Source organism: Labeo rohita, chromosome 7 (genome assembly GCF_022985175.1).
Source record: "Labeo rohita strain BAU-BD-2019 chromosome 7, IGBB_LRoh.1.0, whole genome shotgun sequence".
NCBI classification, from domain to species: Eukaryota; Metazoa; Chordata; class Actinopteri; order Cypriniformes; family Cyprinidae; genus Labeo; species Labeo rohita.
In genome coordinates, this window is record NC_066875.1 from 46,357,185 (window position 1) to 46,373,308 (window position 16,124).

The window sequence follows — 16,124 nt, forward strand, 5'->3', positions numbered from 1 at the left end:
TACTGTGCCGGATATGACAGTGATCCCGTCCTATCCTAATACACACATCCACCTCATCAGGACTGAGGGTGACTTAGAAATGACCCCTGCGTCACATCAGGCCACTAAGATTAGAAAGGTGATCCCATAGTCTCTAATACCTGTTGTTTAGTCACACATTTCCAGGCAAACAGATATTATTTGTCCGGTAAGTGGTGGGAACCCCAGAGAGGAGGCTGGTGATTAAAGCACAGCTATAATTATCAGCTCATTCACCCCTGCAGGACAGAATATGACCAGCTGATGCTGACCAACGCATGACACAGCTGGGCTTCTCCTGAGATCCGTGTGTGTGTGTTTCTCTGAGCCTCAGGCTCGTGTCGCATTTATGACCTCATCTCTTAACGAGTACAGCCTAAGGACACTGACGATGTTGTGCGACTGAAACGGAAGGTAAACACCCACGCCTGTGGGTATTCAAATCAAAGCGCTAATTAGTTGAGTCATTGCAATCTGGCTTTGAAAACGCTGGATTTACTGGTTTCCATCACAGATTTAGTCATGCACAAGTGCATTTAAAGAAAACAAAAGGACAGGCTAAACTTTTATGTGAAGTAAATGAAAGCCCACTTCTGCCACTTCAGAAAAAAAAACATGCTTTGATAAATTATATTTATGGCATAAAAGCCATAATTATGACATAAAATGTCAAAATTATGACATTGTCATAACTGATAAAAAAAAAAAAAAAAAAAAAAAAATCACAAAAATAAACAACAAAACAAAAGTTGAATTAGACAGTCAAATTATGAGGTAAAAAGTCATAATCATGGAAAAAAAAAAGTCAAATTATGAGAAAAGTAACAATTTAGAGGTAAAATTTCACGGCAAACTATGAGAAATTGAGAAAAAAGTCAATTATCAGATAAAAAGTCTTAAACATGGAAAAATAAAAAAAAATTATCAGATAAAAAGTCAATTATAAGGTAAAAAGTCAATCATGTGGAAAAAAAAGTTGAATTATGAGATTAAAAAAGTAATAATTAAGAGGTAAAATATTACAGCAAAAAGTCAAATTATGAGAAAAGAAGTCACAATTATAAGGTAAAAAGTCATTATCATAGAAAAAAAAAGTCAAATTATGAGATAAAACGTCAATTATAAGGTAAAAAGTCAAACGTGGGAAAAAGTCAAATTTATGAGATAAAGTAATAATTAAGAGGTAAAATATGGCAAAAAGTCAAATTATGATGAAAAAAGTAACAATTATAAGGTAAAAAAGTCAATCATGGAAAAAAGTAAAATTATGAGATTAAAAAAAAAGTAGTAATAATTAAGAGACAAAATATGGCAAAAAAAAGTCAAATTATGAGAAAAAAAGTCAATTATAAGGTCAAAAGTCAACCATGAAAAGTCAAATTATGAAATAAAAATTAATGAGGTAAAATATAATTATGGTATAAAGTAAAAAATATAAATTATTTCTTTTTTTCTAGTAATTTCATCTCCTCATAATGATGACTTTCTCATTTTCATTATCACAATTGAAACTTTTGTTATAATTGACATTATATATATATATATATATATATTTTTTTTTTTTTGTCATAACTGACTTCTCATAATTTTGACTTTTTACCATTGTTTTTTTTAATGCAAATTTTAACTTTTTGTCATAATTGACTCTTTCAGTTGTTCTTTTTGCCATTCCTACTTTTATTTCACATTCATGACTTCGTCTCACATCATTTCAAATTACACCATAATTGTGATTTACCAAAGCATGATTGTTTTCTTTCTCTCTTATGTGGCAGAAATGGGTTTCTGCATTTACTGTGCAGAACCCACCTCAGTGAGCACCACAACACCTTCCTGAACAGAACGCATGATTTCAGGAATCATTCATACCTCACTCATCAGAAACCACAGAACAAATGAAGATCTGAGATGATTTTCAAGCCTTTAAAATGAAGTCAGTGTTTGGAAGCCGTCTGGAATGTGGCAAATTGGATCTTGCTCACCGATGCGGCATGTTTGGGCTCATTCAGCCGGCGTGTTTAAGGGAAATGAGCGTGTTATTGTCTGAGATGCTGTATTTGAGTGTTTGTTTGCTCTGGACTGAGGTCAAGTGGCAGTGAAAGTATTATGTAGGTCAAAACAAATCCCAGACATCAGGTGACGGTCAGACTTCCTGACGGGGCTCTCACCCGCCCCCTGCTGGCCTGAGCGACTCGCTGCAGAGAAACTAAATGGAAACTGTATGAAATATTAAAGAAATCAAACCCTGCACCATCAGTTTGTCCTGGACTGGCATTTTATTTACAAAAACATCGACCATAAATGAAAAATGTCGCTCACTGTCAAACACAAGGGCGCTTCTACATGACACCAGCAGTTAAAAAGAATAAGAAATGAAGGATGAGCGCAGCTGACGTCCCATAGCACACTGCAGGGCTAGAACTTGAACTCTTTGTATTTCTTGGCTCCAGAGCGCGTGTCCTGCGGCTGCGCCTTGCGCTTCTTTTGCTGCAAGGAAGAGAAATATTTCAGGAAACAGGTTAAAACACTTAACTATTTATAAAAGACGACAAACAAAGATGGTACACAAAACACATTAGTTTAATCAGATACATTTAAGTGGTCCTATTAGGAAAAACTTTAATATGGTGGTTTTAAAATTCTCACAATTTTATTTTTTTTCCCTTGCAGTTTTATAATATTTTTAATTTAAATTTATTTATTTATTTGTAATTGGCACATTCTCTCATAATATTGTATAAGTATTTTAAAAAGATGAAAGTCATATTTACCTCAGATCAAAATGTGCAAAATTACAAAAAATTTGGCATAAAGACAAAAAGACTATTTAGAATTATAGAAAGTAGGACTTTGAGTTTCATGGTAATTAAGCACATTTAGTTTCAGGGTGATGACAATAAATAAATAAATAAATAATAAAAAAAGACAACTATAAAAATGTCTGTTTATTTATGAGCATTCACACAAATGTGTATATATATATTTTTTTTTTTAAAAAAACATTGTTTTATTATAAAATTATTATACAAATAAAATTATACTTATCAATTTTGTATATATACTACTACTAAATTAAATGTTTAATAAAAATATATGTAATGGATTTATAAATATGTACAATATAAAATAAAAATGTAGAAATAAAATAAATGTAGAAATATGTATATTATACAGATGAATATTATAAAATACAAGGTACATCATACCAGCATGTCCATTCATTTAACTAGCTGATTTTATGCTTATATGCTATGAAACAACATTAGGAATATCATAATGAATGTTTTTTTTCTCTATAGCTGTATAAATGGTCATTTAATGAATCTAATGAGAAAAATTATGAACAATTATGATGAGAATTATGAAGAAAGCTCATCATAAATCCATTATGCAATACAATAATTGAAATGTGGACAAAATGCAAACCCTAATGGACCCTGAAAATGAGCTTCAATTACAGGAATAAAGCAATTTAGAATTTCTTGTTTCTTAGCTTTTGATTTTGCATTGATATATTGATCGGCTGATGCATTTTAGACCAGTCTCACGAGACTCACCTTCTGTTTGGCGGCGTGTTCTGCCACCATGTCGCTGAAGTCCTCTTTCTCCACCTGCTGCTCTCTGACGTGCTCCTCGTACTTCTGCGTCATGGCCATAGGGTCGAGCTCCAGCTCCTCCGGCGCCAGAGCCACTTCCACACCCTGAGAGTCTCCGCTCAGCGCCGCGACTCCCACTTTGCGGCTCGTCACAGTCTATATGAACAACACGAGAGATGACGACTCAATCAGAGTCTCAATCACACAAACATTTGGCCAAAATCTCACTGGTTTTTCATGTAACTGTTGAACAAATACATCTGCAGTGATATAAACGTTATATAGTTGACATTTCCGCCGGCATCATACCACCCAGCTGCTGCTCGTTTATCTCCTCGCTGTCATTTTAAATGCAAATGAGTGCCTTATGGATGGAATGATTTGCATGTGATGGCTGTGAAAGATCTGATGGAGATGTAACGTCAGCGCTCTGCAAAGGTTATCTGCCATCTAGATATTCAAACCAACCAGGCAGAGAGAACTCTGGGATACGAGCCACATGCGGTCTAGTTGTGAGGTGAAACGATTACTATAACACATACAAATCAGTATGCATTTCTGCATTAATTCAGCGTGTTTTTAAAAAAATGAATGGGAAGAATATGCATAAGACTGCATATTGACATTAAATTCTGATAAAAAAATAATCTTAGTATATATAAGAATTGATGTTGGTCCATTAAAATGAAGATCCCTAATGCATCATAAGTGTATCATTTTAAATAAAAAAAGATTTAAGTTTTAAATGTAAAAGATTTGGTTTGGTCCTCATACTGCACAGTGTGACCCAATAAACATAACTCTAAAAAATTATTTAATAATAGTGATAATATCATTGGACTTTTATTATTTTTTAATAAAAAAAAATAAAAATAAATAAATAATAATAAAGTGTGGTAATACTATTATATTTTTTTAAATAAGAAGGGCATATTAAATAAAAATACAATTATTTTATGGTAAACTTAAAAAAAAGTTTACTTTTTTATATATGAATTTTAATCATTTTCAAACCTAAATTAGCAAGCTTTTATTTTGGCGGGTTGCCAGCAAGTAAGTATTGAAAATGGCAGCCAACGGCCCAGAATTATACTTTCAGTTCGAATAGAAATCTTATACAGTATTATAGTTTGTCGATCTAAAAAGTAACCCTGAACCACAAAATCAGTCTTAAGTAGTACAGGTGTATTTGTAGCAATAGCCAAAATACATTGCGTCATGTTCCATGAAGATATTTTGTGAATTTCCTACCATAAATATATCGAAACTTAACTTTTGATTAGTAATATGCATTGCAAGAATATCATTTGCACAACTTTAAAGATAATTTTCTCAATATTTAGATTGTTTTTGCACCCTCATATTCCAGATTTTCAAATAGTTGTATCTCTGGCAAATATTGTCCTATTATAACAAACCATACATCAGTTGAAAGCTTATTTATTTAACTTTGATATGGTTTATAAATGTCAATTCAAAAATACTAATTGTGCACTAACAGCAGTTATCCAGGTCGTTACGCAAATGCACGCTCTGAACTTGTTTACACAGCGCATTTTCTTATTTTGGTCGCACATGCAGACAGCACTTATGTGCACCCCTGGTTAAAGTGAAAGTGTACAGCCGTACCGTAGTCATGTCGTAGATGTGTGTGGACGCCATCATTGCGGCCCCGACAGGCCCCGTTCTCCTCTCCGGCAGCACTGTGTACAGCTGAGGCGTCTCGTTTCTATAAAAAATAAAAAAACAAACAAAAAGAACCCCACACAAACACGAGTTACATAAACAGCGATTTATCAGACGCTTTTATCTTAAGTGCTCGAGGAGATGATGGTGATAGTTCACCAATCAGCACTTTAAGAGCTCAAACCTACAACATTCTGGTTAACAGCCACATCTCTAAGCACTACAACACATTAGACACAAATGTAATTTGTTCTCGTGTCAAACTGAGGTTAAAAATGAGGTTTCTGCAACACTAGAGGAATAATCAAGCCAACATTGCTGCATAGGGCTTGTCAGAGTTCTCACAAAAAGTATTAATAAATGAGTTACAATGCACTTTTGGACTAGTTAATATTTAAAACATGAATTTCTATGTTCTCTAAATGATCAAAACTTTGCTGAAAACCCTGTTGCACAATCTTCTACACGTCTTCTGTTGTCTGACTGACTTATAATTGTACAAACATCTACCTTTGGCTCTTTTGTCTTTATACTGTGAATTTTTTTATAAAATAAATGCAACAACTATTTTGTTATTTATATTTCAAGATGAACAGTTACTGGACTGAAGTAAAGGTTTACTACATTATCTATACATCATGTATCAAATATGATCTTAAGGTTTTATGAAAAAGATTTATTTGTTCATCTCTCAGTTATCATTGTATTGTACTGCATTGTTTTCATCAAAGTTAGGCATGTAAAAATCATCTTGCCAAGATGTATTATTGGCAGATAAAGAGTGACAACTGATATTTATATATTTTATGCAAGTAGTCCTCTATATTGTTATGAAGATCTAATTGATTACATTACAAGCATCTTTTTTCTGTCATATAAATACAGTATAAGCATCTGCACCATATTTAATTTTTTTCCTCATTTTGGGTCTTTTTTCTTCTCCATATTCTCACTATATCAAACTACATGAGGCATAAAAGCCTGATGTTTCAAATATTATAGGCCTATAAACAAAAAACTTGATTTTTCTGATTTTGTCTAATGGTATAATAATGTGTCCCATGCTCAAAAAAATGACTTTTCTTACTATAATTTCATAGACTTAAGACTTAAAGTGAAAAGCAGATGATTTGTGAATAACAGTTAGAAATTTGGCTCCTCGCACATGCTCGTATTTGTGCACAGACACTCACCCGTCCATGGCCTCTTCGATCTTCTTCTTCCTGAGCTCAATGAGCTCTGGAGTCTCCATGCCGGCAGGAACGGAGGAGAAGCCGCCCGGAGTGATCAACCCGCTGTCAAAACAGACATCTGTGAGCCTTCATGTCTCAAACACACACAAGTCAATCAAAGTCTGAAACACTGAGATGAACAGCACCTGTCTGCTGGTGTGAAGAAGCCCGTTTCGTCTGGTTTTTCCTCGTCGCTCTCCTCCTCCTCCTCTTCCTCAGATGACTCTTCGTCAGACGGCTCCAGCTCGCCCCACGGGGTTCGATCTACTTCCTCCTCCTCTGCTTTGGCCTGTTAACATTATCAGGCAAACCAAACAACTGAATCAAACTGCAGGAATGAAAAGTGTGTAAAAAGGTAATACAAACAGGAAATGTATATTTCCTTCCTGAAGATCAGTTTATTAAAAGCATTAAGGCACTTTTGCTTCTTAGAGGTTGTGGTATCTAGTGTCTAGCAATGCAATGCAAATGTGACTCTATATTCAGGACATGATTTTGTAGTTTGCTCACCTGGAAGTCTATGGCATTGGTCCCAAACACATCTCCATACAGTGGTCTTCCTGTCTCGTCCACAGGAGGTTTACCCCAACCACCCGCATGATACCCAAACGAACAGCCCTGAAAGACACACACATGCCAGTATGAAGATCACAGCTTTATATGACCTCTACACTAATGCTGCCCAGCAGCTTCACATTGTACAGCAGATTTTCATGAATGTCTTGTGCAAGTCAGATTCTCTAATGGAGATATATGTGCTTTTGTTTTTTTAATTACAGTTACAAATTTTTTTAGTTACAAATAATGCGTGTTATCTTATATGTAATAACTGACAAATAACTCTCTTCCTTCAAAATTTTGCTTATCACTGCTGGAAGTATTAATTGTCCAAAATTACAACGGCATGTTGCAGGCAAAATTAAAAATTGCCTTTTTAATACAGACCAGATACTATACTGATTTTTATTTTTAAAAAATGGTGTTTGTCATGTTTTGGAACCAAACTCTTCACACACGAGTGTGTAATATGTTATATAATTTGTAGAATTTTATATATGGGCAATGACCAGAAAATGTATCAATTTAAGGAAAAATGTCTTATTTAAACCTATCTGGCAACCACAACCATGAAAGTTTGTTGAGGCCTACAGTAGTCAACATTTGAAGTGGATCAAAAAAAAAGAAAAAAAAAAAAATTGACCTAAGACAAGAACGGTATTGTTTTGGTTTGAGGACACCTTTGATGAAACATTTTGATCCACTTCAAATCTTGACTACTTTATTAAACCACATTCACACAGGTTATCGGCATCAAAGCCCCACTTTCACTTTGAATGGAGTGACGTCAAGCATTGCCGAACTGAATTGTGGGTTCGTTGCGTCGCGTCACTGGTGTTGCTCGTGGCATAAGTAAAAAAAAAAAAAAAAAAAAAAAAGAAATGCAACTTTTCTAGCGCCAACGCAGGCATTAGCCAATCAGAACGCTTTATGCAAATACACTAATGCAGATGCTAGCCAATCGTGTTTGTGTTGTGGTCCCAGCTGGATGTGATTGGCTGTCGTCACTTTGACAGTTGCATTATCACCATGCTTCAGACACGCCCAATGCCAACACACCGTGTAAATATACAGTTACCAATGCACCAAGATATAATATAAGACATAAAAAAAAAAAAAAAAAAAAAAAGATTCATAAATAAAATATGATTCATTGCACATACAATCTAAAAGTTAAGAACATGTAAAATTTAACACAAATTTTTCCAATGATAAGGGGAATAATGCAAAGTGTTCCTAAGGCAGTGTTTCTCAAAACTTCTTTCTCAGCGTCTGAGTATGTGTCTCTCACCTCAGGAATGGGGGCATTGAGGCCGGGGATCTTCAGGTTTGGATATGAGGGTGGAGGTCCGTATCTCTGCATGGCGATCAGCCACGGCGGAGGAACTTTATGAGAGTTCTGCGGAGACAAACGCATTTTAAAAGCACAGCTAAAATTACACAAAGAATTACATAAGTGCCTGAAGAGCTCTCCCGCTATTCCACAGAACAAAACAAGTTGCTTTGTGCAAAAAGGAAATGCTTTGTTGTGTAAAGCAGAGCAGGCTGAAGCACTCACAGGTCCTGTGGGCATCCCGAGAGCGATTCGCAGCTCACCGGACAGATCGCCTGGTTTCTTCTCCTTCAGTCGCGTCTCGAACTCTTTACCCTGACAAATAACGTATAACATTCAGACGAGAGTTATTTCTACTCCAGAAGTGACAGAGTAAATGACATGATGATGAGGAAACGCCAGCACACCTCATAATACAGGTCCCCATGTATCGTGAGCTTCGGTTTGATCTGCCATTTGAAGAAAGCGTCGTGCAGCTTCTGGTAGTCGATGTCGATCTTCCCCATCTTGGGCCGAACTTTCTCTCTCATTTTGGTCTTCATGGTTTTGGCGTCTTCCTACAGGAATACAGAGATGTCAGTGAAGTTGACAGCAGTGGGAAATACATCAACACAGAATGTTAAAGTTTAAATTAACTGGATTCACGATATTATAAACATCACTCAAGCACAGTCTCGTATAAAAGCAGTATATAAAAATGAGTGCTGAACCACACAAATGATCACACATCAGTGCAAACGCTGAGGGCCTCTTGAGTTTCATTTACAGAAAAAAATGAAACACTGAGCTGCTCTCGGCAAGTTTGACAGATTTCATTATGTCTGTAGACACTTTTTTTTTTTTTTAAGCAAACTCCATATTGTTGGACATAAGTGGAAAGACCATGTATTTTGTGACCTTGCTTTTACGACCTTGTTCAGGAACAGAATGCGCCAAGAGTAGCATAACCATATGAATAAGTATCACATATGCATATGCAATTATGTTAAGCACTAAATACGCATATTAAGTTATCCATCATTCAAAAGTCTGAGATCATACGATTTTTTTAATGATTTTAAATGGTCTCTTCTGCTCACCAAGACTGCATTCATTTAAAATAACTGTTTTCAATGGAAATATATTGTAAACTGTAATTAATTTCTGTGATCAAAGCTGAATTTTCAGCATCATTATTCCAGTCTTCAGTGTCACATGATCCTTCACAAATCATTCTAATGTGTTGATTTGCTGCTCAGGAAACATTTCTGATTATTATAATAATGTTGAAAACAGTTTTACATTTTTGTGGAAACCATGACAGTTTACCTTCTCCTGCAGGGCTTCTCTCATCTCCTGGATGCCAGTTCTCTTGATGAACTCAGGCAGCTCAAATGGTGGTTTCTCTATTCCTCTCTTCCCCTGCAGGTACTTCCTCTTGAAGCACCAGTGACGTGGTACAGGTACCGTGTTCCTGGTGGCCTTCAGGTGAACCAGCAGTTTGGGCTCCTGCGCAGTCACATCATGCATCTCCACCACGTCTGGACGGGCCACAAGCTGACAGAAATAAGAGGACAAACATTATGAAGGGTGATCATTCATTTCACCTGCCATTAGTTCTGAAAATAGCAATTGCTTTTACTTTAAAATGATTTGAACTTATTTGAATACTAAGCTAAATTGAAAACGTAATTACAATGAAGGCTCACCCAAAAACGAAAACTTGCTGATAATGTACTCTAGTGTTAGTTTCTTAATGGGAATTGATTTGGAGAAATGTAACATTGCATCACTTGCTCAACAGTGGATCCTCTGCAGTGAATGGGTGCCAAACAGCTGATAAAAACATTGCAATAATCCACAACCACCAGTCCATCAGTTAACATCTTGTGAAGTGAAAAGCAAAGTGTTTGAAAGAAACAAATTCATTATATAGGAGTTTTTAAACTTTAAACCATTGTTTCTGGCTTAAATGTGAGTCCATAATCCACAATAATGCTTCATTCAGTGATAAAGCCCATCTCCTGTTGACCTCTCACATCAAAATCCACTTAAACAGTTTTGGCTTGTAAATGGTGCTTGGGTAGATGGACTGGAGTGGTGTGGATTATTGTGATGTTTTTATCAGCTGTTTGGACTCTTATTCCAACGGCACCCATTCACTGCAGAGGATCTATTAGTGAGCAAATGATGCAATGTTACATTTTTCCAAATCTGATGAAGAAACAAACTCATCTACAACTTTAATAGCCCGAGGGTGAACTCACTTATAGCCAAATTTCAGTTTTGGGTTAACTAGTCCTTTAACTACATTTACAATTCAAAGATATTTAAAAATACCTTATTTTCGCTACATTTTATATTTGCTTTAATAAAAGATAAAGCATTGAATCCCAACATGGTTTTAGGAGTAATTTTGATAAAAAGAGGAGAAAATAAACAAATGGCACATTTGTTACCTGTTTGAGCTCTGCCACTGTCAGCCTGTTCATCCTCCTCAGTTTCTTTTTGGACAGCTTTGGCATGTCCTTCTTGGTTTCCTGTCAAACGGGAAGTGGATGGGTTAAACAAGAACATCAGGAAACCACAAGAGCTGGAAAACGTTCTGGCCTTCAACTCACCTCGTCACTGTCATCGCTGTCTTTCTTCTCCAGCTCGAACCCCTTCTTCTTAAATGAAAGGATTTCTGGCTTTTCAGGCTTCTCTGGCTCTTTTTCCTTCTCCTTTTTCACATCATCTGTCAGCTGTGATAGAAAAGCCATTGAATGTCACATCCATCAAAATATGAGAGTTATTTTCAGTCTTTAAAATATCCGTCTAGGTGAATGAAGCAGGATGAATGTCAAACTGATGCAGCAGATCAAAAGATCAACATGCAACACCAAACAAGCTTCTTTATTTATACTTTCAACACACAAAGTTTTGCAGTTTAGTTTCAACAAATGTTCACTCTGGACTCTGAAAGTTACAGTGCTCATCTCAAAATATCAAGAAATGTAGCATTTTCTAACCTTGAACGTCTCAAAGATCCTCTTGAAGATGATGTAGTTTGGATCGTAGATTGCAGGCTCCTCTGTCACGTACTCAATCTCCACCTCCGGCTCCTTTTCACGGCTCTCCTCTTTCTTTTTCTCCTCCTCCTGCTGCTGCTCCTCCTGCTGTCTCTTCTTCTTGTTCTTCTTCTTCCTGTTCCTGCGCTTGCGGTTTTTCTACAAGCAGACAAAGATAAATTCACTTAGAGTTTGCAGAACAGCAAGTCAGATCAATAAGAGCCTAAATCAAATACTAATAAAACTTACATCTTTTTTAGAAAGACCACTTTCATCATCCTCATCTGAGTATCCACGGGCGGAAGAATTCAGGTCCATCTCAGTCTCTTCATCATCTTCCTCTTCTGGATAAAACAAGCCACAGAAATTATTATTAGTTCTTCTACATTGTGTAAATGTAAGCACTACTAAAGAAATTAATACTTTCATTCAGGAAGGATGCATTTAAGTGACAGTAAAAACATTTATGATGCTACAAAAGATTTTTGTTTCAAATACATGTCCTTGTGAGCTAATTTAAAGAAAAAACCCTACAAAAATATGAGTTTTCAACATAATAAATCAGAGATGTTTCTTGAGCAGCAAATCAGCATCTGAAGGATAATGTGACACTGAAGACTGGAGCAATGATGCTGAAAATGAAGCTTTGATCATAGGAATAAATTACTTCTTAAAATACATTCAAATAGAAGGCAGTTATTTTAAATAATAGAAATATTTAGCTTTTTTACTATAGTTTCCATCAAATTAAACGCTCAAATTTGTTGTCCAAGTTCTGAATAAACAGTGCAAAGACTTCAAATAATGAATAACCTGAATGAAAAACTCAATGTGCTAATTCAAGTCTCGAAAGTAAATGTAGTGTTTCTCCCACTAATAATTAGACTTGATGTGCTCAAGTGCTCTCGTCTCGTAAATATGATCATTATCGACATTAAGGCGGCGTTTGAGCATAAAATAAAGCCTGTGAATTGGCAGTCAGTTGCTGACAGTGACCTGTAGGGGCGGTGCTGAGCTGCTCCTGCCTCATTTCCTTCAGCTGCAGGATCTTCTCCAGAGCCTGAGGAATCTTTGGCCCGATTCCAACATCTTCACCCTGCCACGACTGAACAAATCAAACACACACATTAAAATCAATACAGAGACTGAGTTCAACTGATCATTCATAAAGGCTTTCAAGGTCTCGTACCTCTCTGGCATCTTCTCCTGGAGGTGGCGGGACCTTCTGTCGTTGATTAGCAGATTGGGGCAACAGAGATACACCTGGGGGGGCGGGGCCACTCTGAGGTCCAACTACAGGATGACAGAAATCATGTTTAATGTAAAAATCACCATGATCAGTAACAAGTTTGCATCTGTTATATAAAACCAGGCAAAGGTTATATTAAAAAAAAAAAAAAAAATCCCTCAGTAAAATCCTTTACAATATAAATAGAAATACAACTGTAAAATTTGGTATAAGTGAGAAACAGCCTTTAAAGAAATATGCTGTAATCTGGGTGTGAATAGATAAAGTGCAATTAAATTTAAAAGTGTATTTTGAATGTTGCTTCCCACTAGACTAAATCACCACATTATAAAAAGCCAATTATTGTAAAATCTCAAATGCATGATTTGCTATGCATAAATAAAACGTAGTTAAAGAGAGCATCACAGTGAATCATTGATTCACACATTTCTCCAGTACGTAGGCTGTTGGGAGGCTGACCTCTGAGAGGTGGGATGGGGGGCAGGAGGTTGGGTCGAGGTCCCAGTTCGGGTCCTCTGGTGCCTGGTGCCGGCCCCTGCTGGATTTTAGCAAGTTCCTGTTGCCTCTCATGTTCCAGAAGCACAGCCGCCTGAGAGACGGAGACAAACAGTCACTATAAAAATACCAATCTTTGTTTCTGAATTCATATCAATTTGCACTGAATAAGAATAATGTCTAAAAAGTGAAATGTCACAGGTTTCTTTGTACAAATTATACACATACACAATCTACATGACAGAATATGCAGCAAAATGTTTACAATACTGTTCAAATGTGTCGGTAAGATTTGTTTGTTTTGGAAAGTAGTCTTAGATGCTCAACAAAGCTGCATTTATTTATTAAAATAGGGGCAAAAACAATATATTTTTTTTAAATAATATTTCAATTCAAGATAACTGCTTTCTATTAAAATATATTATAAAACGTAACTTATTTCTGTGATGAAAAGCTGAATTTTCAGCATCATTACTCCAGTCTTCAGTGTCACATGATCATTCAGAAATCATGCTGCTGATTTGCTAAAGCATTTTTAATTATTGATAATGTTGTGCTGCTTTAAATTTTAGTGGAAACAGTGATACATTTTGAGTTTCAGGAATCTTAGATGAAGAGAAAGTTCAAAAGAACAGCATTTATTTGGAATATTGATCAATTTAATGCATCCTTTGCATTTCTTTCTTAATACTGACCCCAAAACTTTTTAACGGTAGTGCATATTAAATAATTTGCATGCATAGCTATTAATGTTTGTGCACTATACCATAAATCATTTTAAATAGCACTGGTAGCAATATTAAATATTTTCTCACCCGTTTCTGCTGCTCTAGAAGCTCCTGTTCCTTCATCTGCTCATCCATCACACGCGAATCGCCCTAAAAACACACATATGGTTTTTAAACAGTAGTCATTTGACCTGAACACGAATTAACACAATTTTATTACATTCTTAATTGTGGTTGATTATTTAACCTCTTCAGCATTGCTTTTCATTTTGACTTTTAAAAAAAAAAAATGCTTCTCTATGCTTTCTAACTTAAAGCAGTTTGCATCACAGCTCAGTCTCTCTAACCTGCGTGGCTCTGTCGTCGTGCTGCATCATGCCGGGCGGCTCGATGCCCATGTGGATAGGTGGAGGGCCGCCCATCATGTTCATGGCCGGCATCATGTTCATGCCTGGCGGCAGGGGCATTGCGGGCATCGGGGGCATGGGCGGCAGTCCTGGCATCTGAGACACACACAGCATGCTTTGATTCTCAAATACAGAAAATGAGTGATACTTGCCATTACAAATACAATTATGGCATAAAAATAATAAATAAAACATGGCAGTACCGTAGTCATGCCCTTGTCATCTCCTCCTGGCATGTTCGGCTTAGTTAAAATGATCCCAGACTGCATAAGAAATAAAGGTTAGGCTCACACAAACAAAATCCAACTCATGAGTGCAGTGAAAAAGCCTGATTAACTTACCTGTGCGTAAGATTTTAACCTGTCTATGAGCTCCTCTCTGGGACCTGAAGAACAGAAACCACAAATGGATATGATAAACAACACTGGCCTCAATTAAACATTGTTTTAAATCAGTATAAGTGTGCTGGCGTGTACAGAAATGCTGCATTTGAATCACAGTTCTCGGTGTTATAAAATAAACATTCACATTGCGATGACTAGCGTCTTCATTTACGCTTAGCTAATGCCATTCACAGCCATGCTTGATTTTTATACCCAAATACATCTAAATACAGTTTCCCATAAAACATATCTGCATATGCAACACACTTTAGCGCGAAATTTAGTGTACTGGAGGCCTGAACAGCACAGACACATAACAGGCTAACCGGCTAACGCTAGCTAACTACAGAAAAACTGAACCAAACACCGCCACAGCGATCGTAATAAAACATTTTCATCTCACCCATATTAGGTGCTCCAAATTCGGCCAGTTTGGCCTGCAGCTCGCCGTGACTCCATGTGTTAAAATCTATATTTGAATCAGCGCCCGGCGGCCCGTCGCTAGCCATGATGAACCTCTACGGAACAAACGCGTTCAGGCGCAAGGGATCACGGGAGCGCCACGCACTTCCTCATGGGGTTTGTTGTTCATTACGTCGCGCAGTTTGCAAACACCAAACGCCACTTAGAACTCTTCAACAAATAATCAGTGAATTAAGTGCTTAACCTCAAAATGTTTTGTTTTACACGTGAACATTTTTGTGCCACTAATGCTAAAATCAAAATGCGACAATAAATTGACTGTAAGTGGCTGTAACATTTTCATTCACGGTCGAAAGAAGCGGTATTATTTTAACATCCTGAGATAGCCAACAATTTTTGGTTCTCGGAACATGCTGGAAAAGTTAGTTTTGGGTTATAAAAATAAAACATTAAATAATTATTTGGAAACTTTCTGTAGGCCTAATAAAAAACTTGGAAAAAAAACGTCAGGGGAATGTTCTGTTTGCTTGAGTACTATCAGATATTTTTTATAGTTATTTTTATTTCAGTTGTAGCTTTAGTATATTTGTTACATCAATTTAAACTAAATTAAAATGTATATTAAACTGAAAATATTGCCTATATATATGTATATATGTATATGTAGGGCAAATGTTTATAAATTCTAGGATGTGTTTGCCGTGTCTGCCACAAGGTGGAGGTCTTTCTAACGCCATCACCTTTCTAACACTTAAAAAAAGCTTTAATTGATAATTAATGTTAATATATTTGACTGTTTTACTGCACATTTAGTAAGAAAATTAATGTACTTAATTATACAGCAGTATACTCAAACAATTCTAACTTAAAAATGGTGAAAGCAGTGTGATATAGTTTATTTATTTATTTAAATGAACATTTTATATTTAATTATATGTATTTTTATATTTTATTTTGACATATTATATTTTTACCAGTGTTTCTTGT

General features: G+C 36.0%; 1 protein-coding gene across 1 annotated transcript; it reads right to left on the reverse strand.

The window, feature by feature from the left end:
* Positions 1-2,274: 2,274 nt before the first annotated feature.
* sf3b2 (splicing factor 3b, subunit 2) lies at positions 2,275-15,278 on the reverse strand. The gene is made up of 22 exons (XM_051115817.1): positions 15,118-15,278; positions 14,673-14,716; positions 14,535-14,594; positions 14,272-14,427; positions 14,012-14,074; positions 13,161-13,290; positions 12,642-12,745; positions 12,449-12,557; positions 11,702-11,796; positions 11,414-11,611; positions 11,024-11,146; positions 10,862-10,942; positions 9,732-9,959; positions 8,831-8,980; positions 8,649-8,738; positions 8,382-8,489; positions 7,043-7,150; positions 6,679-6,821; positions 6,494-6,595; positions 5,244-5,343; positions 3,576-3,770; positions 2,275-2,505 (listed from the first exon to the last, which is right to left on the reverse strand). Exons 1-22 carry the CDS (start codon positions 15,221-15,223, stop codon positions 2,434-2,436), a joined length of 2,565 nt encoding a protein of 854 aa, XP_050971774.1. The 5' UTR covers positions 15,224-15,278; the 3' UTR covers positions 2,275-2,433.
* Between the last annotated feature and the right edge of the window lie 846 nt (positions 15,279-16,124).